At 44.6% G+C, this 24,681-nt stretch overlaps 1 protein-coding gene across 4 annotated transcripts in view; it reads right to left on the reverse strand.

Moving 5' to 3' along the window:
• Positions 1–973: 973 nt before the first annotated feature.
• The window catches only part of arhgap17b (Rho GTPase activating protein 17b), a 100,278-nt gene continuing 76,570 nt past the window's right edge, over positions 974–24,681 (reverse strand). Inside the window, exons 8-21 of one of the 4 annotated variants that reach the window (XM_042319208.1) lie at positions 22,994–23,062; positions 15,804–15,885; positions 14,909–15,036; positions 13,859–13,970; positions 11,075–11,156; positions 10,694–10,774; positions 10,458–10,571; positions 10,014–10,105; positions 9,744–9,861; positions 8,404–8,715; positions 7,406–7,527; positions 6,654–7,073; positions 5,313–5,363; positions 2,683–2,821 (exon numbers count right to left, since the gene is read on the reverse strand). In XM_042319208.1, the coding sequence (XP_042175142.1) occupies positions 5,356–5,363; positions 6,654–7,073; positions 7,406–7,527; positions 8,404–8,715; positions 9,744–9,861; positions 10,014–10,105; positions 10,458–10,571; positions 10,694–10,774; positions 11,075–11,156; positions 13,859–13,970; positions 14,909–15,036; positions 15,804–15,885; positions 22,994–23,062 (1,740 nt within the window). In that variant the 3' untranslated portion in view covers positions 2,683–2,821; positions 5,313–5,355. Of the gene's footprint in view, positions 2,822–5,312; positions 5,364–6,653; positions 7,074–7,405; positions 7,528–8,403; positions 8,716–9,743; positions 9,862–10,013; positions 10,106–10,457; positions 10,572–10,693; positions 10,775–11,074; positions 11,157–13,858; positions 13,971–14,908; positions 15,037–15,803; positions 15,886–22,993; positions 23,063–24,681 lie in introns of all 4 variants that reach the window. The other 3 variants (XM_042319209.1, XM_042319207.1, XM_042319210.1) reach the window with 3 other exon arrangements.

A 24,681-nucleotide genomic window follows, 5' to 3' on the forward strand; every position in this document is an offset into this window, starting at 1 on the left:
CTCAGCCCATCCCAGCCCATCCCACCCCTCAGCCCCGCCACTCTCAGCCCATCCCAACCCTCAGCCCATCCCAACCCTCAGCCACTCTCAGCCCATCCCACCCCCAGCCACTCTCAGCCCATCCCAACCCTCACAGCCCATCCCACCCCTCAGCCACTCTCAGCCCATCCCACCACTCAGCCACTCTCAGCCCATCCCACCGATCACCATAGACCACCCTCATTTGGTTTCAATGTGCCATATATTTTTCAATTGTGCTGTGATTTTTTTTTCAAAATTTCGGAATTTCGGAATCTCGGTATATTATTTCGGTATATTATGCACAGATTGTGAGCTAAAGATAAACCTTTCCTATGAGTATTATATTATTTATTGACTGACTAAGGCTTTCCAAATTATCCAACACTGCTATTTGTAAGGTTCATTTTAAGTGCATGTTGTGATTTTTTAACTGTTCCTGAACCTGTGACCAGAAACAAGCTACATAGGGGCAATACCCGAATAAATGATCTAGTGATTCTGCCTCTTCGCAACAAAATCTACAGAGCTGAGATCGTTGTATGCCCCATATATATGGCATTCTGTTGGTGGCAAGAATTTTATATAATAATTTAAATTGAAAAACTAAGTATTGACTCAAGTGTAGTTTTTTGTACCAGTTCATAAACCCTATGCCATGGAATTGGTACATCGAAAATCTCCTATTCATGTTGCACCCTGTATGGCGCAGCTGTCAACATTTTTGTCCTCAGATGAAACTGGTATATTATTCTATTTATGCCAGTTCCTTTCAGCCAATTTGTATCTTTACTATATGGCAGCAATGTATAGTTTTGATTGGCAGTGTTTAAATGGGCATGATGCCTCTCAATATGCTACATTTATTATAGTTCTTACTAAGAGTATACATTCCATTAGATTAGAATATACAGTATAAATTCAGTATTCAGCTGACATGAATAAACATGGAATATTACTGTTTTAATTCATGTTTTGTTTATTTAGAGTAATAATACCCAAAACTATTTTCCTTTAATATGAACAAACAGTGGAGGATCCATTCACTCATTATCGAAAATCTTTGTTCATTTTCAGGTTGAAAAGACACGGGCAGAAAAAAAGCAATGCAAATCACATTCAAAACATGCAATATAGTGAAAAAAAAGGCAATAATCACAAGCAGAGTGAGAAGCCAGGTTATCCACTAAAGATTGTCAACATAACATCCTAAATTTGAATAGTAATCAGAAAATAAAATAAAACCTGGGATATTGTTCTGTTGGGTTGTCCATTTCCTGAGCTAAATTAAATCAAAACGGATATCAAAACAAATCATTTCTCAAAAAAAAAAATCTGTGGCAGGGAATATCCAATCACTTTTCTTATATAACTTTTCTTTTAAAGGGGAAATCTGTGGCAGGGAATATCCAATCACTTTTCTTATATAACTTTTCTTTTAAAGGGGAAATCTGTGATTGGTATACACATTTTTGGCAGGGGTGACTGTTTTGTTTGAATTCAGCTCTGTTGAATAAAACACAGTCCTATAGTATATTACGGTAAGACAGGTTAAAAACAACAACAAATGAAACAGGGTGAATATTGGGAGTGGAGAAGACACAGTATGAAACGAATGCAGTTCATTAAATTGCACTCCTCATTGATACTTATTTGGTCCTTGGCAACTATTAAAACATTTATATTACAAACACAAAGCAGCACACTCACCAAATGTAGTTATTCATCAACTGGTATCTTTGGTCCTTGAGAGCTCTCATCAAAGGAAGTATGGCAATTTATAGGATTCTTTGGGCTCACCATGTATATTTGCTCATCAATAGCACTTTCTGCATTACATTTGTATTACTTGGCCCATTAAAAACCATTAAAGAAAGTTCTCAAATGGGGCAAAATTGCAGTTTTGTAGACAATCTTAGGTAATGCATTGAGGACATACAAATGAGCAATTTCCATTCAAAAAATATTCCTACAACCACCATACAATGTACCACAGGGAGGAAAGTTACATCATACAAACATACAAGTTCTGAGCTTTTAGGTTTACAAGCTTAGCCTCCCACCCAGCCCCAATTCAATGTCAACATTCTACAATGGATCCAAAGATGAAACAGTATATTCAGATCAGATGCTTCCAGGTACTGGGTCATAACATTACAGCTTCGCCAGCATTGGAGTTCAGTGGTTATATATATATATATATTGTCCAGTCCCAGTACAGGCTTGGTTGATTCAATAGAAAGCTACAGTGGCATCTCTAGCTGCAGGCCAACTTCCTATCATGTTTAGCAGAACGAAGGTTCAATGAACATGAGGTGATCCTGTGGTCCAGTTCCAATACTGTTGATGGTTTATGGATGGAAGGGTGTTGGTGTTGAGGGTGGTGGGTGCCAACAGTGTTGAGTTTGGATTATGGAGTAAGAGAAGTTTGTCTAGTCCCTGTATTGTTGTAGAGAGTAATGTTGACTAGGGGTTGTTTGTTGCAGACATTATTGCTCACTGGATTGATGAGCAGGGAGTTTGTATGGTCCAGTCTGTAGAGGCTCAGAGCTGACTCAGACTACGGCGATTGGATGAATGGCTAGCATATTGCCAATTGGGCAGAGGCAGAATGTTTTTTGGTGATGTCAGTTGGAGTGATCCCTCCCCTTTCACAGACTGGTGCTCTCTGATTGGATCTCAGGGTCCAAGGGTGGGGTTGGATAGGGGGAGGGCTCATGACCAGCAGAGCTCTCCCCTTGTATGTCCACCATAATTTCAGGGATAAGGGCTCGGTCAATCCCCTTCAAGTTCAGGCTGGAATCTACAGAAGACATTTAGATTGACAGGTAAGTGATCAATCAGGCAAAACACAGCCTACTAGGGTTAGGATTACTTACATTTTAATTCAGGGGGATAAATTTAAATTCCAGTTTAAGAATTGAGAAGTGGTATTTATTAGCCAATTCAGGAGATAAATTAAAATTCCAGTTCAAGAATTGAGAAGTGGTATTTATCATGTTCAATTATGATTTTTCGATTTCAGATCACTTCCCGAATTGATGCAATTGACCTTAACCCTGTAGTACACCACTATCAGTCTGCAGCAAGAAGCTCTACAGAATAGACAGAGGCACACACATCAGTCACCGAACAGACCATATCCACACCTCAAACCTAAGGAAAGCACACAAACTCTGCATACTGGAGAAAAGACACCAAGGATTTGTCATATTGTAAAATATATATATACAAATAAAAGGAAATACATTTGACTATGACAGGGAAGTTGAATGCCACGTTCTAGTCACAGTTTGTACCTTTTCTGATGTGGGAAATGTGATTTCAATAACAGAGTGACTTGGAGAGTATTGTTGACATGTTACTCTGAAATGCTAGAAGTGCATCACCTGGGTTCTGGAGGGCTTCAAAGAAATGAAGCCAAATCCAGTCATTTAGATGGTCTGGACATGAATTTTCAAATATCCCACAACTCTTTGCTTTTATGCAGATTCATTCTAAAGTTAATGTCCAGGCCTTCTATTACACTGCTCAAAAAAATAAAGGGAACACTTAAACAACACAATGTAACTCCAAGTCAATCACACTTCTGTGAAATCAAACTGTCCACTTAGGAAGCAACACTGATTGACAATAAATTTCACATGCTGTTGTGCAAATGGAATAGACAACAGGTGGAAATTATAGGCAATTAGCAAGACACCCCAATAAAGGAGTGGTTCTGCAGGTGGTACCACAGACCACTTCTCAGTTCCTATGCTTCCTGGCTGATGTTTTGGTCACTTTTGAATGCTGGCGGTGCTTTCACTCTAATGGTAGCATGAGATGGAGTCTACAACCCACACAAGTGGCTCAGGTAGTGCAGCTCATCTAGGATGGCACATCAATGCGAGCTGTGGCAAGAAGGTTTGCTGTGTCTGTCAGCGTAGTGTCCAGAGCATGGAGGCGCTACCAGGAGACAGGCCAGTACATCAGGAGATGTGGAGGAGACCGTAGGAGGGCAACAACCCAGCAGCAGGACCGCTACCTCCACCTTTGTGCAAGGAGGAGCAGGAGGAGCACTGCCAGAGCCCTGCAAAATGACCTCCAGCAGGCCACAAATGTGCACGTGTCTGCTCAAACGGTCAGAAACAGACTCCATGAGGGTGGTATGAGGGCCGAATGTCCACAGGTGGGGGTTGTGCTTACAGCCCAACACCGTGCAGGACGTTTGGCATTTGCCAGAGAACACCAAGATTGGCAAATTCGCAGTCATGGTGTCAGTCATGGTGTGGGGTGGCATTTCTTTGGGGGGCCGCACAGTCCTCCATGTGCTCACCAGAGGTAGCCTGACTGCCATTAGGTACCGAGATGAGATCCTTAGACCCATTGTGAGACCATATGCTGATACGGTTGGCCCTGGGTTCCTCCTAATGCAAGACAATGCTAGACCTCATGTGGCTGGAGTGTGTCAGCAGTTCCTGCAAGAGGAAGGCATTGATGCTATGGACTGGCCCGCCCGTTCCCCAGAACTGAATCCAATTGATGACATCTGGGACATCATGTCTCGCTCCATCCACCAACGCCACGTTGCACCACAGACTGTCCAGGAGTTGGCGGATGCTTTAGTCCAGGTCTGGGAGGAGATCCCTCAGGAGACCATCCGCCACCTCATCAGGAGCATGCCCAGGCGTTGTAGGGAGGTCATACAGGCATGTGGAGGCCACACACACTACTGAGCCTCATTTTGACTTGTTTTAAGGACATTACATCAAAGTTGGATCAGCCTGTAGTGTGGTTTTCCACTTTAATTTTGAGTGTGACTCCAAATCCAGACCTCCATGGGTTGATAAATTTGATTTCCATTGATCATTTTTGTGTGATTTTGTTGTCAGCACATTCAACTATGTAAATAAAAAAGTATTTAATAAGAATATTTCATTCATTCAGATCTAGGATGTGTTATTTTAGTGTTCCCTTTATTTTTTTGAGCAGTGTATTTGACTTAGATAAGAAATAGGAAGTAGAGTACCGACTGCACCGTCGGTATCAGACTGGACCATCTCTTGGACTATCCCAGGGGTGTTAAGAGTGGTTAGTTAACAAGGGTAGCTGTAAGTAGCCTTCAACCACAGCCATGGCACAACGGGGTGGGAATCACACGCATGTTATTTACTATTTGCAGGCAGGGTTAATGCATTGGGCTCAACCACACACACACACACACACACATGCAGACAAACACACGAGCACGTACGCACACACACGGAGAGCAAGGGGCTGCAACTCAGAGCGTCAGCCAATCATATCCTTACCATTACCTGCCTCTCAATCTCAGCTCACAGGCAGGGCGGCAGCTCACACATCTGCAATATTCCAATATTTACCCATCATGCATTTTAAATTAAATCACCACAATTACAGTGTATGGTGTGCGTGAGGCAATACTAAAGGCAGTGAGACCAGAGTCCAAGTGAACAAACACCTTTCATCGTTACATTTCTCTCTCTGTGAGAGTCCTGATGAAATCACACAATGCTCGATTAGCTAGCATTGTCAGCAGCATATGATTTCATTGGCAGTTGGACAGTTTACTGTGTTAATACAGTAGGAAGACTTCCTGTTGTGTTTGCTTTGTGTCACTGTTTAATATCTAATACAGTTGTGCATACACTTTTTATGTAGTGCTTTGTGTGTAACTATGTCTGAAACAGACTTAGCCAGAGCTTGAAAAAAAAAGATTCTCAAAATGTCCTTCGACTAAAGAAAGAATGCATAGATAACATGCAGTATAATATAATATTAGTGGCCTGAGGGTACACACTTAATGTGTTGTGAAAAGTGTTATGAAATGTCATGTACTATTTTAAATGATTTGAAAGTAAATGAATGCTGTTAGCACAGGCCCAGAGACAGTATCATACACCGAGACAAATTCCTGGCTACAATGTTGAACAGCAACGTTTTTTTTCTGATTTAGACTCTGAGCATATAATGGAACGTTTGGCAAACAAGGACATTTCCATTAGTGCAGGATGTGTGTGTGTGTGTGTGTGTGTGTGTGTGTGTGTGTGTGTGTGGAAATAGGGCCAACAATACATCAGTATGTGCTACTGCAATACCGTGTCTGAGTCAGCCAGGGAGCCTCCTGCTCTGCTTGAAACCTTGAGTTCCTACAAGGAAAACTGCCACCCCCACCCACACACACACACACACACACCCACCCCACCCCCACCCCCACCCACACACACACACTCCTCTGTTGAGATTCATTTCCAGCTCTGATTATTATGTGAAGCTAATGAAGGAGCTGATTGGTGAATAATAGACTGAAACTCTATCCTTCTTTTAGTCATCCCTCCATCCTTCCTTTCTCTGGCTGCATTTTAGACTGTGTGTCATACCTTCTAGAGACGTCCTTTCTCACAAGAGTATGTTTACATCTTTACCACACGATGTATCATATCTCTGATAGGATATGGGCTGTGACTCTATTACCTATGACTCACACAGCACATATTGAGAGCTGGATGGAGTCCTCTGTTGTAAGGTATACTGGCCAACTAGCGTACCCAAGTAGGTTTGTGTCATGACAGTTTAATATCCGTTATAGTCATGAGTAGTTTGGATTGGGAAAGGATGGACTGTAACTTTACCGGTGATGACCTTGGAGGCAGAGCCGCTGGGCCCGTTGCTGTCGTCATTGGTGGGCGGCTGACGGGGCGGGGGAACTGTAGGTCGGGAGCGTGGCTTCGGAGCCGGCCTGGTGGGGCGAGGGAGGGAGCCAGAGTGGAAGGAGGATAGAGGGGTGAAGGGGGTGGAGGTTGGACCATCGTGAGGAGGGGTGCTAGGGGGTGTGGGGGTGTGGGGCGGAGAGGGGTCTGACTCCCCCTGAGACTGAGGGGGCTGTGGGGGCGGGTGGCTGGGGGCGTGGATGGGGGTTTCTTTACCAGAGTGGCGTCGTGGAGCGATGAGGGGGTAGGGGTTGTTAGGCGCGGGACTGTGGCCAAGGGTGGAGACATTAGCTACAAAGGGGTTGGCCTGTTTGGGTGGGGCAGGGGCTTGCTTCTTAGTACCTGAGGAAGACAAAATAAAACCATGGCTTTAAACTATGAAATCACACTGATCAAAACACTGATAAGTACGTGAGTTAAAAAGGTCTGAGCTTTCTGTTTGATTTGATTGATGCTATTGTGGTCCTCTGTAGCTCACTTTGTAGAAAATGGTGCTTGCAACGCCAGGAAAGTTCGTTCGATTCCCGGCACCACCCATGTATGCATGCATGACTGTAAGTCATTGTGGATGAAAGTGTCTGCTAAATGGGATATTCTATTTGTGTCAGTCTCTTAAGTGGAAACTACCAGAGGGTGTAGAGAGGTGTGGTTGGGTGGTCAGTGTGTTCTCTCACCTCTGCGTCCAATGTGGGGGCTAGGACCCCTGCATCCTGCCTGGGAGTGGGGCGTCCCCACGGTGAGCTGGGAGCCCCCGTTCCTCAGGGGAGCGGGGGTGGTGGTGGGGTCATGGCCAGGGCTGTAGAGATAGAGGACAAACCCACTGTCACCTGTCAGTCTACAAGCCAGGTCTCAATGCAAAGTGATGACATGCAAAAACTGCATCACAGGTCAGGGTTAGTTACTTCCTTGGCAATCATGTATAAAGAACAATTACAGTGACAATTAGCCAGTTACATGAGTCAAATCATAACATGGAAAGATTAAAGACAATTACATCTCTCAAATCACAGTGTGTTTCCAACTGACACAAAACACTACAGGAAACACAGGAAGTTCATTCAAAGAAGGTAATTACAGTTGCACATGCATTGAGGATAACCAGAGCAGGAGTACCAAGCCTGCTTGGGATGATACCAGCATGGTAAACCAGAGGGGTGTGAGTCAAGACTTTGGGACAATACCAAAGCAAACATTAGACAACTACATGAAAAGCCAAAGCAGACAGGTATGCATGCTTGGGGGAGGGCTGACCAACAGACAGCCACATGAACGGTCTGGACAGACAAATATTTAGGAAGGCTGGTAGGAAGGCAGACACTTGTGGGAGCAGGACCAGCCCCCTGTCTGGGAAGGGATAGGACAATAGACAAGCACCAATAACAAAGCTGCTTCCTGGATCACTAGGAGAGGCCTTTCAAAAAACAGCTAAATCATTGGCTTTGGGACATCGGTTTGATTTACAGCATACTTGATTTCATTGGGTGTGATTACAACACACAGTATCAGCCTGCATAGAACAATATGGGACAAGCAAACACAAAGGTCAATGACAGAGTGAGTAGCTGTAGGTTGATCAATCAGGATCGACAGCAGGGCGGCGCGTAACCTTCTGGTTTCTGTTTGGCTGATTGGTGACGGGAGGGGAGGGACTCAGTTTCTGCTTCCTCCTTACCTATTCTCCTCAGCGCTGTGCTGGGTAAGAGGCAGAGGCTGCTGCCCTGTGGCCACCTGGACCTCTGGTGCCCCACCCTGACCCCCACCCCCCCCAGCCAGGCCAGGCTGGCCAGCCTCTGTACTCCCACACAGAGTTTGCTCCTGGGTCTGGGGCTCAGCCACAGGCTGGGTCTGGGTGACTCCTCCAGCCTCTGGCGGTGGTAGAGGGGGCTGGAAGGCGGGCGAAGAAGCATGATGGTGCTGTTTTCTATTTAGAGTGGCAGCTCTACGTGGGGTGGGGGAGGGGTCGCCCAGTTTGTTAGGAGCGGGGCTATACAGAGGGGAGAGGGGAGAGAGTGAGGGGTGAAGACACACCGATGACAACATCAGAGAGGTGAGAGACAGAGACAGAGAGAGAGACCGAGAGGAGAGAGACAGACACAGAGACAGAGATAGACAGATTGACAGAGACAGAGAGAGAGAGGAGAGAGACAGACACAGAGACAGAGATGAGAGACAGAGAGAGAGACAGAGAGGAGAGAGACAGACACAGAGACAGAGAGAGACAGAATGACAGAGACAGACAAAGAGACAGGGACTGACAGAAAGACAGTTAAAAGAGAGACCACTCCAGAGAGAGAGAGAGAGAGAAGAATGAGGTATTAACCAAAGGCCTTTACTTAAGCAGAGATCACATGATTCTAGTTCAAGTGAGCTTTGAACTAGTGAACTTTGAGCTCCTTCCATTTCTTACAGCTTGACAACAGAATAGAGTGACAAAACACACAACCAGTAACCTAAAACCTAGGCTTTAATAGAGGTGGCATATAAGGGGTTCAAACGTGTTAAACATTGTTTCCTATTTCAGAATGGTGACACAGCTTGATAAAAGTGTGATTCAATTCAAGACAAGTGAGGGTTAATCCTTATATCTCCTGAAACAATGTGTTAAATTTAAGAACAATTCTTAGGTGAATAAAAGTGTGCTTATTCATCATGTTCGCCGCTGGCCTCGGTTTAAACACACATTTTATTGGTTTGTTTCTTCAATCATCTTACATATCGGTAATACTGTAGTGTTAAAACACACACAAACACATTGGAATGGACTTTCACAAACTGGGATTCTGGATTCACAAACTGTCTCCTAGGGTATAGCTTGGACTTTATTAAGAAGGCAGTGGTATTGGCTGTTCCTGCTCCCCAGCGGGCGTTTCCTTGACTGTGATGGACTCGTCAGCCACTACATAGAGGGCTGAGACGGCCGCTGCCCCCCTGGACTCCTGCCTGGTCAGTGTCCGGGCATGGATGCTGAAACCTGGGCTGGGACGGGGGCTGCTACGGGGGTAGGACAGGTACCTGTCTTTGCGGGGAGTGTCCCCGTCCACCAGGCTTCCGGGGCGTCGCCTCTCGAAAGGGCCTGGGTCAGGTTCAGGGGTCATGGCCACAAACATGCCCGACACGTTAAAGTCCACGTCTGGTGAGAAGTGAAACACAGAGGTCAGCAAACAAGACAACGGGCATTTCCTGTTCTATGTCGAGTGAGGAGTAACTTAGGAGTAACATAGTCACTTAGATAAAGACCTTCTGTAACACAATCCCTCCCAGGTTCAAGTAGAGGTCTCTTACCATCTGGGAAGAACCAGTCAGCGTGCTGGATGATGGGTTCTATGATGGCAACCACATGGACCGAGGTAGCAGCAGCCATCTCTGCCAGAGTCCTGAGGACAGAGGTGGAGAGACAGAGATCAAGATCAATGAAACATCAAGCTAAATGAACTACTGTACAACACTACCAATGCTAATTGTTCACCTCAAATGAAGGGATGGATTTGTAGAAATAAGTAGTAGACAGGGAAGCACAGCTAAGGTACACAATGGTCGTTTTTTGTAGACAGAAGGTGCTCTTTGGTAAAAGGGGTAAATGGGTCATCAAAAAGAAAGGAGGACCAAGGCACTTGGAAACAAAGAGTTTAAATGTGTTATCTTTGTTTCCATTGAAGTGTTATGAATTATATGAAGAGTGCCTTGGTCCTTTCTTTTTGACGCATGGAATGGGTGTGTATTGCTCACCCCTCAGTCTTGGACCAGAGCAGGTTGGGTCCCAGCACTATGGCGATGTTACTGGGAGTCATCTTATTCACCTCACTGTCCTGGGCCAGCTTGGCTAGGAACTTTACCAGATACCTGCAAACAAAATCCCAATGGGGTATTGAACCATAGACCTTGTGTGCATCTCATAAATAAATCACTTTTGGGAGCATATAATTCCAATGGTGGACGATTATGTTTCCAACATTGACACTCACCTGAAGTTGGCCTTGTGGTTCTTTGGCAAACCGTCACATGCCACCCACAAAGCCTGAAGCCTCCTGTCTGGGTCAGACACACTGTACAACACAACATTACATACCCAAATAAGATGGTACAATGTTTCACAGGCTCTATAATAAACACTTGTTGGGTTTGGGTCGTATTCATTAGGGCACACCATAGCAAAACGCTTTGCAACGGAAAACACAAAAAATGATTCATTATTTGCCAAATCCGCGTTTCGGTCTGTTTTCTTCTGTTTTGTGCCTAGTGAATGGTCTTGAAAAGTGTTTCACTGCAGAGTGTGATGAGTATATTGTTCAGTGTATTTGTGGACAGTGAATCATTGCGTACAGGTGGATATGTAGTATTCTTACTTGGAGGCTTGTGTCCACTCATCATACAGTGAGAAGGTCAAAAGGGGTTCAGGCAGCTCTCTGAGGTAGGACTTCAGAGCTCCTGGACAGAGACAACACAACCACAAATATGGTTCATTATAGTACATGAACTGAATGGGGTTCAGGCAGCTCTCTGAGGTAGGACTTCATAGCTCCTAGACAGAGACAACACAACCACACATATGGTTCATTATAGTACATGAACTGAATGGGGTTCAGGCAGCTCTCTGAGGTAGGACTTCAGGGCTCCTAGACAGAGACAACACAACCACACATATGGTTCATTATAGTACATGAACTGAATGGGGTTCAGGCAGCTCTCTGAGGTAGGACTTCATAGCTCCTAGACAGAGACAACACAACCACACATATGGTTCATTATAGTACATGAACTGAATGGGGTTCAGGCAGCTCTCTGAGGTAGGACTTCAGGGCTCCTAGACAGAGACAACACAACCACACATATGGTTCATTATAGTACATGAACTGAATGGGGTTCAGGCAGCTCTCTGAGGTAGGACTTCAGGGCTCCTAGACAGAGACAACACAACCACACATATGGTTCATTATAGTACATGAACTGAATGGGGTTCAGGCAGCTCTCTGAGGTAGGACTTCATAGCTCCTAGACAGAGACAACACAACCACACATATGGTTCATTATAGTACATGAACTGAATGGGGTTCAGGCAGCTCTCTGAGGTAGGACTTCATAGCTCCTAGACAGAAACAACACAACCACACATATGGTTCATTATAGTACATGAACTGAATGGGGTTCAATTGTGCTTTTGGAAGTAGTGGGACTGTCCTCCTAAAATCAAATCAAAGTGTATTTGTCACGTGCGCCAAATACAACAGGTGTAGACCTTACAGTGAAATGCTTAATTACAGGCCCTAACCAACAGTACAATTTCTAAGTAAACAAGAGGTATTAATTGAACAATAGATAAGGAAATAAAAAACAACAGTAAAAAGACAGTGAATAATAACAGTAGTGAGGCTATATACAGACACTGGTTAGTCAGGCTGATTGAGGTAGCATGTACATGTAGGGATGGTTAAAGTGAGTATGCATATATGATAAACAGAGTAGCAGCAGTGTAAAGAGGGGTTGGGACACACACACACACACACACAACGCAAATAGTCTGGGTAGCCATTTGAATACCTGTTCAGGAGTCTTATGGCTTGGGGGTAAAAGCTGTTGAGAAGGCTTTTGGTCCTAGACTGGCAGTGCGGTAACGCTTGCCTTGCGGTAGTAGAGAGAACAGTATATGACTGGGGTGGGGTCTTTGACAATTTTTAGGGCCTTCCTCTGACACCGCCTGGTATAGAGATCCTGGATGGCAGGAAGCTTGGCCCCAGTGATGTACTGGGTCGTACCCTCTTTACGACTGTCTTGGTGTGCTTGGACAACTCTAGTTTGTTGGTGAAGTGGACACCAAGGAACTTGAAGCTTTCAACCTCCTCCTTTTCCTGTAGTCCACAATCATCTCCTTAGTCTTGGTTACGTTGAGGGATAGGTTATTATTCTGGCACCACCCAGCCAGGTCACTAACCTCCTTCCTATAGGCTGTCTCGTCGTTGTCGGTGATCAGGCCTACCACTGTTGTGTCGTCTGCAAACTTAATGATGGTGTTGGAGTCATACCTGGCCACGCAGTCGTGGGTGAACAGGGAGTACAGGAGGGGACTGAGCACGCACCCCTGAGGGACTCCAGTGTTGAGGATCAGCGTGGCAGATGTGTTGCTACCTACCCTCACCACCTGGGCACGGCCCGTGAGGAAGTCCAGGATCCAGTTGCAGAGGGAGGTGTTTAGTCCCAGGATCCTTAGCTTAGTGATGAGCTTTGAGAGTACTATGGCGTTGAATCCTGAGCTGTAGTCAATGAATAGCATTCTCACGTAGGTATTCCTTTTGTCCAGGTGGGAAAGGGCAGTGTGGAGTGCAATAGAGATTGCATCATCTGTGGATCTGTTTGGGCGGTATGCAAATTGCAGTGGGTCTAGGGTTTCTGGGATAATGGTGTTGATGTGAGCCATTACCAGCCTTTCAAAGCACTTCATGGCTATGGACTTGAGTGCCTCGGATCTGTAGTCATTTAGGCAGGTTGCCTTAGTGTTCTTGGGCACAGGGACTATGGTGGTCTGCTTGAAACATGTTGGTATTACTCAATCAAGGACATGTTAAAAATGACACCTGCCAGTTGGTCAGCACATGCCCGGAGTACACATCCTGGTAATCCGTCTGGCCCCGCGGCCTTGTGAATGTTGACCTGTTTAAAGGTCTTACTCACGTCGGCTACGGAGAGCGTGATCACACGGTTGTCTGGAACAGCTGATGCTCTCATGCATGCCTCAGTATTGCTTGCCTCGAAACGAGAATAGAAGTGATTTCGCTCGTCTGGTAGGCTCATGTCACTGGGCAGCTAGCGGCTGTGCTTCCCTTTGTAGTCTGTAATAGTTTGCAAGCCCTGCCACATAAGACGAGTGTCGGAGCCGGTGTAGTACGATTCAATCTTAGCCCGATGTTGGCGCTTTGCCTGTTTGATGGCTCGTCGGAGGGCATAGCAGGATACATGATAATTTTCAACTCAAATATACACCATTCCCACTGGACTGAATACGGTCTCAAATCCAAAGATTGCAGATTGTATTGTCTTCTACTCTGCACCCCCAAATTCAACCCCTGCATAGACTATTGAGAGTAAAGGGGAACGAAAACAACTTTAATGAGTTATGTAAGGGAAATGGGTCATACCAGCTACAGCATGGGGGTCTGAGTAAAACTCCTCTAACTGGGAGGTGGAACAGTCCAGCGCTGCCTTCAGCTTCTTTAGTTTGGAGGCCCCAGCAGCGATTCGGAACAGACCCTGAGAAGAGAGAGATACACTTTTAAAGTCTTAAAGTTTACAAAAGTTTTTTTCTTCATAGAAAATTAGAACTGGTTCAACAAACTAACCACAGTTAGATACAAATATAAATGAGGAAAAATGCCAACTTGCATTGAATTGAGAAGCTCTTTGAGGGGGAAATGGATGTCTACTTTCTGTTCTAAAATTAGAGAAGGCCGTCTGGTTTGGGTATGACTGAGACAAGGAAGGAGGGAGAAAATAGATACCATCATATCACATCTAGAGATACGAGTCTTTGAGGTTGAGCGAAAGATATTTGCAACAACAGTTCTGACTGTATAAAAAGAAAGGAAAGCGTTACAGTTGAAAGCTTCCCTCCAAGGCACGAGGCTGGTTAACCAACCAAAGAACCAGACCACAGATGTCATCAGTACCAGACCATAGGCTCTTACTCAGCATGTGTGTGAAATGGCAATTGCCTAGTCTTCTGTCTGTAACATGTTGGTCTTGATCATAAAGGAGTGGGTCGTTTGCTACACATTAGATATGGATAGGGTGACTTACCCTCAATAACTAGTAGTGAAATGAGACCTAGTGAGAAGCACTATAAAAACACTAGCCCAGGGTTACCCAACTGGCGGCCCGCGGTCCAAATGATTTGAATTGTCATGGAAGACTGTAGAAACACCAGCAAATCAGTGTGTTTTTCACTTTTCCAAAGTATTCCCACACATAATGAAGAGATATACTACAATTGATCCTATACAAATGTAAGCAAGGTTTGAAATTATGTTTTAGTCCAATATTATATCTGTTTGGGCTTCTTGTGGTCAATTTGCAGTCTACAAATGATTTGTAATTCTATTCTGGCCCCCTGACCATCCACTCAAGAATAGATCTAGTTGATCCCTGCGCTAGTCCATTCTTTTCCTCATCATCGTCATGGTGATGGTTACCTCCTCCTTCATGCCAGTCTCCAGCAGCATCATGACACAGGCCTCTAAGGGCAGGGCGATCTCACGGTTACTCCTCTTCAGGTGCTCTTCCAGAGCCGTGCCGTACGCAGGCTTCTCCATCCATGAGTCTGTACACAGGCACAACATGGCCGCCAGCGTAGGTCAGTTTCATTATCATGAACCGTATGTGAGGAAACAAAGATTCTGTTATGACTGCTAGGTTATTCCTGTCATTTTAGAGCACGACTAACAGATGAACCGATTGCTCACTAATAACCAACTGCATCTTAGCACATGTCATTAATTGATCTGTTCCAGAGTGAGACCAGGGCCTCTATTCAAAAAGCGCTCAGAGTAGGACTGCTGATCTAGGATCAGTTTAGCCTTTCAGTTCATAATGAATCAGCTTTATACAGACAGGGGGATACCGGTCCAGATGTGACTGTAGATGTTTTTAAGACAATAGAGCCATTTTCACTCAAATCTAATTTAATCTGATTCAATCTATTCCTATTTCATTAAGTCAGAGAAAAACTGCTCTTTGTTTTACTGCTAAGGAAATGAAGAGCCAAGACTTAACAAACCGACGCCAGTAAAGTCACTTAAGATTTTCTCTTTTTATATCAAAGCTTTATCAGACTCGGTATCCTACTTAACATGACATGAACAGTTGGCTGTGCTTTGTGAATAGTGGCTTTGAAATGAAAGAGACTACTGGTTAGAGGTAAAACATATCTGACCAAGGTGATGCAGTCAGAACATTCATTGCATGAAGTGAGAAAGCATTTTGAATCAACATTCAGCTGAATTTATTCTTGCAGGGGAAAAACATTAATGTTTTGTATTTTATCAAGAAAATTGTTAACAGGTTTTGATTCATTAAGGTTTCCTTTACCGTTCTGTGCCTGTATGGTCGGCAGGACTCCTTCCAGAGCAGCCAGAGACCTCCTGTGGTAGTCAGCCTGGGCCTCTACCAACTGATACACGTTCACATGGCATCACACACGTTCACATGGCATCACACATTCACATGACATCACACACGTTCAAATGGCATCACACACATTCACATGGCATCACACATTCACATGGCATCACACACGTTCACATGGCATCACACACATTCACATGACATCACACACATTCACATGACATCACACACATTCACATGGCATCACACACATTCACATGGCATCACACACATTCACATGGCATCACACACATTCACATGGCATCACACACATTCACATGGCATCACACACATTCACATGGCATCACACACATTCACATGGCATCACACACATTCACATGACATCACACACATTCACATCACACACATTCATCACACACATTCACATGGCATCACACACATTCACATGGCATCACACATTCACATGGCATCACATTCACATGGCATCACACACATTCACATGGCATCACACACATTCACATGACATCACACACATTCACATGGACATCACACACACACATGGCATTCACATGGCATCACACACATTCACATGGCATCACACACATTCACATGGCATCACACACATTCACATGGCATCACACACATTCACATGCATCACACACATCACACACACATTCACATGGCATCACACACATTCACATGGCATCACACACATTCACATGGCATCACACACATTCACATGGCATCACACACATTCACATGACATCACACACATTCACATGACATCACACACATTCACATGGCATCACACACATTCACATGGCATCACACACATTCACATGGCATCACACACATTCACATGACATCACACACATTCACATGGCATCACACACATTCACATGGCATCACACACATTCACATGGCATCACACACATTCACATGACATCACACACATTCACATGGCATCACACATTCACATTCACATGGCATCACACACATTCACACACATTCACATGACATCACACACATTCACATGGCATCACACACATTCACATGGCATCACACACATTCACATGGCATCACACACATTCACATGGCATCACACACATTCACATGGCATCACACACATTCACATGGCATCACACACATTCACATGGCATCACACACATTCACATGGCATCACACACATTCACATGGCATCACACATTCACATGGCATCACACATTCACATGGCATCACACATTCACATGGCATCACACATTCACATCACATCACACATTCACATGGCATCACACATTCACATGGCATCACACACATTCACATGGCATCATGGCATCACACATTCACATGGCATCACACACATTCACATGGGCATCACACATTCACATGGCATCACACACATTCACATGGCATCACACACATTCACATGGCATCACACACATTCACATGGCATCACACACATTCAATGGCATCACACACATTCACATGGCATCACACATTCACATGGCATCACACATTCACATGGCATCACACACATTCACATGCATCATTCACACATTCACATGGCATCACACACATTCACATGGCATCACACACATTCACATGACATCACACACATTCACATGGCATCACACACATTCACATGGCATCACACATTCACATGGCATCACACACATTCACATGGCATCACACACATTCACATGGCATCATTCACACATTCACATGGCATCACACACATTCACATGGCATCACACACATTCACATGGCATCACACACATTCACATGGCATCACACACATTCACATGGCATCACACATTCACATGGCATCACACACATTCACATGGCATCACACACATTCACATGGCATCATCACACATTCACATGGCATCACACACATTCACATGGCATCACACATTCACATGGCATCACACATTCACATGGCATCACACACATTCACATGGCATCACACACATTCACATGGCATCACACACATTCACATGGCATCACACATTCACATGGCATCACACACACACATGGCATCACACACATTCACATGGCATCACACACATTCACATGACATCACACACACATGGCATCACATGACATCACACACATTCACATGGCATCACACACATTCACATGGCATCACACACATTCACATGGCATCACACATCACATGGCATCACACATTCACATGGCATCACACACATTCACATGGCATCACACACATTCACATGGCATCACACATTCACATGGCATCATCACACATTCACATGGCATCACACACATTCACATGGCATCACACACATTCACACATGGCATCACACATTCACATGGCATCACACACATTCACACATCACACACATTCACATGGCATCACACACATTCACATGGCATCACACACATTCACATGGCACACATTCACATGGCATCACACATTCACATGGCATCACACATTCACATGGCATCACACACATTCACATGGCATCACATCACACACATTCACATGGCATCACACATTCACATGGCATCACACATTCACATGGCATCACACATTCACATGGCATCACACACATTCACATGGCATCACACACATTCACATGGCATCACACACATTCACATGGCATCACACATTCACATGGCATCACACATTCACATGGCATCACACATTCACATGGCATCACACATTCACATGCATCACACACATTCACATCACACACATTCACACATTCACATGGCATCACACACATTCACATGGCATCACACATTCACATGGCATCACACATTCACATGGCATCACACACATTCACATGGCATCACACACATTCACATGGCATCACACATTCACATGGCATCACACATTCACATGGCATCACACATTCACATGGCATCACACACATTCACATGGCATCACACATTCACATGGCATCACACATTCACATGGCATCACACACATTCACATGGCATCACACACATTCACATGGCATCACACACATTCACATGGCATCACACACATTCACATGCATCACACATTCACATGGCATCACACATTCACATGGCATCACACACATTCACATGGCATCACACATTCACATGGCACACATTCACATCACACATTCACACACATTCACATGGCATCACACACATTCACATGGCATCACACATTCACATGGCATCACACACATTCACATCACACACATTCACATGGTATCACACATTCACATGGCATCACATTCACATGGCATCACACATTCACATGGCATCACACATTCACACACATTCACATGGCATCACACATTCACATGGCATCACACACATTCACATGGCATCACACACATTCACATGGCATCACACATTCACATGGCATCACACATTCACATGGCATCACACATTCACATGGCATCACACATTCACATGGCATCACACATTCACATGGCATCACACACACATGGCATCACACACATTCACATCACACACATTCACATGGCATCACACACATTCACATGGCATCACACACATTCACATGGCATCACACATTCACATGGCATCACACACATTCACATGGCATCACACATTCACATGGCATCACATTCACATGGCATCACACACATTCACATGGCATCACACACATTCACATGGCATCATCACACATTCACATGGCATCACACATTCACATGGCATCACACATTCACATGGCATCACACACATTCACATGACATCACACACATTCACATGGCATCACACACATTCACATGACATCACATGGCACACATTCACATGACATCACACACATTCACATGGCATCACACACGTTCACATGACATCACACATTCACATGGCATCACACACATTCACATGGCATCACACACATTCACATGGCATCACACACATTCACATGGCATCACACACATTCACATGGCATCACACACATTCACATGGCACATCACATGGCATCACACATTCACATCATCACACACATTCACATGGCATCACACACATTCACATGGCATCACACACATTCACATGGCATCACACACATTCACATGGCATCACACATTCACATGGCATCACACACATTCACATGGCATCACACACATTCACATGGCATCACACACATTCACATGGCATCACACACATTCACATGGCATCACACATTCACATGGCATCACACATTCACATGGCATCACACACATTCACATGGCATCACACACATTCACATGGCATCACACACATTCACATGGCATCACACACATTCACATGGCATCACACACATTCACATGGCATCACACACATTCACATCACACACATTCACATCACACATCACACACATTCACATGGCATCACACATTCACATGGCATCACACACATTCACATGGCATCACACACATTCACATGGCATCACACACATTCACATGGCATCACACACATTCACATGGCATCACACATTCACATGGCATCACACACATTCACATGGCATCACACATTCACATGGCATCACACACATTCACATGGCATCACACACATTCACATGGCATCACACACATTCACATGGCATCACACACATTCACATGGCATCATGGCATCACACACATTCACATGGCATCACACACATTCACATGGCATCACACATTCACATGGCATCACACACATTCACATGGCATCACACATTCACATGGCATCACATGGCATCACACACATTCACATGGCATCACACACATTCACATGGCATCACACACATTCACATGGCATCACACACATTGGCATCACACACATTCACATGGCATCACACATTCACATGGCATCACACACATTCACATGGCATCACACATTCATCACACATTCACATGGCATCACACATTCACATGACATCACACATTCACACATCACACATTCACATGACATCACACATTCACATGGCATCACACACACATGGCATCACACACATCACATGGCATCACACATTCACATGGCATCACACACATTCACATGGCATCACACATTCACATGGCATCACACATTCACATGGCATCACACATTCACATGGCATCACACACATTCACATGGCATCACACACATTCACATGGCATCACACACATTCACATGGCATCACACACACACATGGCATCACACATTCACATGGCATCACACACGTTCACATGACATCACACATTCACATGGCATCACACACATTCACATGACATCACACATTCACATGACATCACACACATTCACATGGCATCACACACGTTCACATGACATCACACATTCACATGGCATCACACACATTCACATGGCATCACACACATTCACATGGCATCACACACACATGGCATCACACATTCACATGGCATCACACATTCACATGGCATCACACATTCACATCACACACATTCACATGGCATCACACATTCACACATTCACATGGCATCACACACATTCACATTCACATGGCATCATCACACATTCACATGGCATCACACATTCACATGGCATCACACATTCACACATTCACATGGCATCACACACATTCACATGGCATCACACATTCACATGGCATCACACATTCACATGGCATCACACACATCACATGGCATCACACACATTCACATCACACACATTCACATGGCATCACACACATTCACATGGCATCACACATTCACATGGCATCACACACATTCACATGGCATCACACACATTCACATGGCATCACACATTCACATGGCATCACATTCACATGGCATCACACATTCACATGGCATCACACACATTCACATGGCATCACACACATTCACATGGCATCACACATTCACATGGCATCACACATTCACATGGCATCACACATTCACATGGCATCACACACATTCACATGGCATCACACACATTCACATGGCATCACACATTCACATGGCATCACACATTCACATGGCATCACACATTCACATGGCATCACACATTCACATGGCATCACACACATTCACATCATCACACATTCACATGGCATCACACACATTCACATGGCATCACACACATTCACATGGCATCACACATTCACATCACACACATTCACATGGCATCACACACATTCACATGGCATCACACATTCACATGGCATCACACACGTTCACATGACATCACACACACATGGCATTCACATGGCATCACACACATTCACATGGCATCACACACATTCACATGGCATCACACACATTCACATGGCATCACACACATTCACATGGCATCACACACATTCACATGGCATCACACACATTCACATGGCATCACATTCACATGGCATCACACACATTCACATGACATCACACATTCACATTCACACACATTCACATCACACACATTCACATGGCATCACACACATTCACATGGCATCACACATTCACATGGCATCACACACATTCACACACACATTCACATGGCATCACACACATTCACATGGCATCACACACATTCACATGGCATCACACACATTCACACATTCACATGGCATCACACACATTCACATGGCATCACACATTCACATGGCATCACACATTCACATGGCATCACACATTCACATGGCATCACACACATTCACATGGCATCACACACATTCACATGGCATCACACACATTCACATGGCATCACACACATTCACATGGCATCACACACATTCACATGGCATCACACACATTCACATGGCATCACACATTCATTCACATGGCATCACACACATTCACATGGCATCACACACACATTCACATGGCATCACACACATTCACATGGCATCACACACATTCACATGGCATCACACACATTCACATGGCATCACACACATTCACATGGCATCACACACATTCACATGGCATCACACACATTCACATGGCATCACACACATTCACATGGCATCACACACATTCACATGGCATCGCACACATTCACATGGCATCACACACATTCACATGGCATCGCACACATTTATATTGTATCGCATTCAATTTATTCCAAATGCCACACCTTAAATTCCCTGGGGGTCAAGAAAGTTATTCAATCCAATACTACACTACTGTAAATTAACATTTCAAATGATGAGCTAATGTGGGTAAAATGTGATCTGAAGGAAATGATGATGTTATGATATAGTCAGGATGAAGGATACTCACAATAACATAGTATCGGGCGTAGTCGCCCTCCTTGGAGGAGAAGTTATACATGTCAGCAGACAGCTGGTCCTGAGGAAGGAAGACGTGAACATCAGCATCTTGTCCCTCCAAATGTGGTGTAGACCCACTTCTGATTGGGTCTACACCACAGAGATTGATTGTTCATCTTAGACACAGAAGGGGGGAGTCTGTTTGGGAAAGGGGGCCTAGACGGAGGTTATAGATATATGTGCTTGTGACGTTGTATCTTGTCTTGAAGCTGCAACACACATTGTGGTTAATAAATCTAGCCTTTCTTTGATATCCCTCTGGATCATTGAACCAGAACATTGAACCTGACAATGTGAATAGCATGTATAGGTAACTGACAGAATAGTCACAGCCCTTTAATAACATAGCCCTAATAACATGTATGTCAGGTTCTGTTCATACATGTCACAATAACCTTCTGTTCAAACCCGTCACAATAACCTTCTGTTCATACCCCTGTCACAATAACCTTCTGTTCATACCCCTGTCACAATAACCTTCTGTTCATACCCCTGTCACAATAACCTTCTGTTCATACCCCTGTCACAATAACCTTCTGTTCATACCCCTGTCACAATAACCCCCTGTTCATACCCGTCACAATAACCTTCTGTTCATACCCAATGTCACAATAACCTTCTGTTCATACCCTGTCACAATAACCTTCTGTTCATACCCCTGTCACAATAACCTTCTGTTCATACCCCTGTCACAATAACCTTCTGTTCATACCCTGTCACAATAACCTTCTGTTCATCCCTGTCACAATAACCTTCTGTTCATACCCTGTCACAATAACCTTCTGTTCATACCCCTGTCACAATAACCTTCTGTTCATACCCCTGTCACAATAACTGTTCATACCTGTTCATAACCTTCTGTTCCTGTCACAATAACCTTCTGTTCATACCTGTCACAATAACCTTCTGTTCATACCCCGTCACAATAACCTTCTGTTCATACCCCCTGTCACAATAAACCTTCTGTTCATACCCCTGTCACAATAACCCTTCTGTTCATACCCCGTCACAATAACCCCTGTTCATACCCCGTCACAATAACCCTCTGTTCATACCCGTCACAATAACCCCTGTTCATACCCCGTCACAATAACCTCTGTTCATACCCCGTCACAATAACCCCCTGTTGTGTTCATACCCCCCACAATAACCTTCTGTTCATACCCCGTCACAATAACCTTCTGTTCATACCCCGTCACAATAACCTTCTGTTCATACCCCCGTCACAATAACCCCTGTTCATACCCCTGTCACAATAACCCCCTGTTCATACCCCTGTCACAATAACCCCTGTTCATACCCCGTCACAATAACCCCTGTTCATACCCCTGTCACAATAACCCCCTGTTCATACCCCTGTCACAATAACCCCTGTTCACCCGTCACAATAACCCCCTGTTCATACCCCGTCCAATAACCCCCTGTTCATACCCCGTCACAATAACCCCCTGTTCATACCCCTGTCACAATACCCCCTGTTCATACCCTGTCACAATAAACCCCTGTTCCCCCCTGTCACAATAACCCCCTGTTCATACCCCCGTCACAATAACCCCCCCTGTTCATACCCCCTGTTCATGCCCTCACAATAACCCCCTGTTCATACCCCCTGTCACAATAACCCCCTGTTCATACCCC

Source organism: Oncorhynchus tshawytscha, unplaced genomic scaffold, assembly GCF_018296145.1.
Source record: "Oncorhynchus tshawytscha isolate Ot180627B unplaced genomic scaffold, Otsh_v2.0 Un_scaffold_1341_pilon_pilon, whole genome shotgun sequence".
In the NCBI taxonomy this organism is placed as follows: domain Eukaryota; kingdom Metazoa; phylum Chordata; class Actinopteri; order Salmoniformes; family Salmonidae; genus Oncorhynchus; species Oncorhynchus tshawytscha.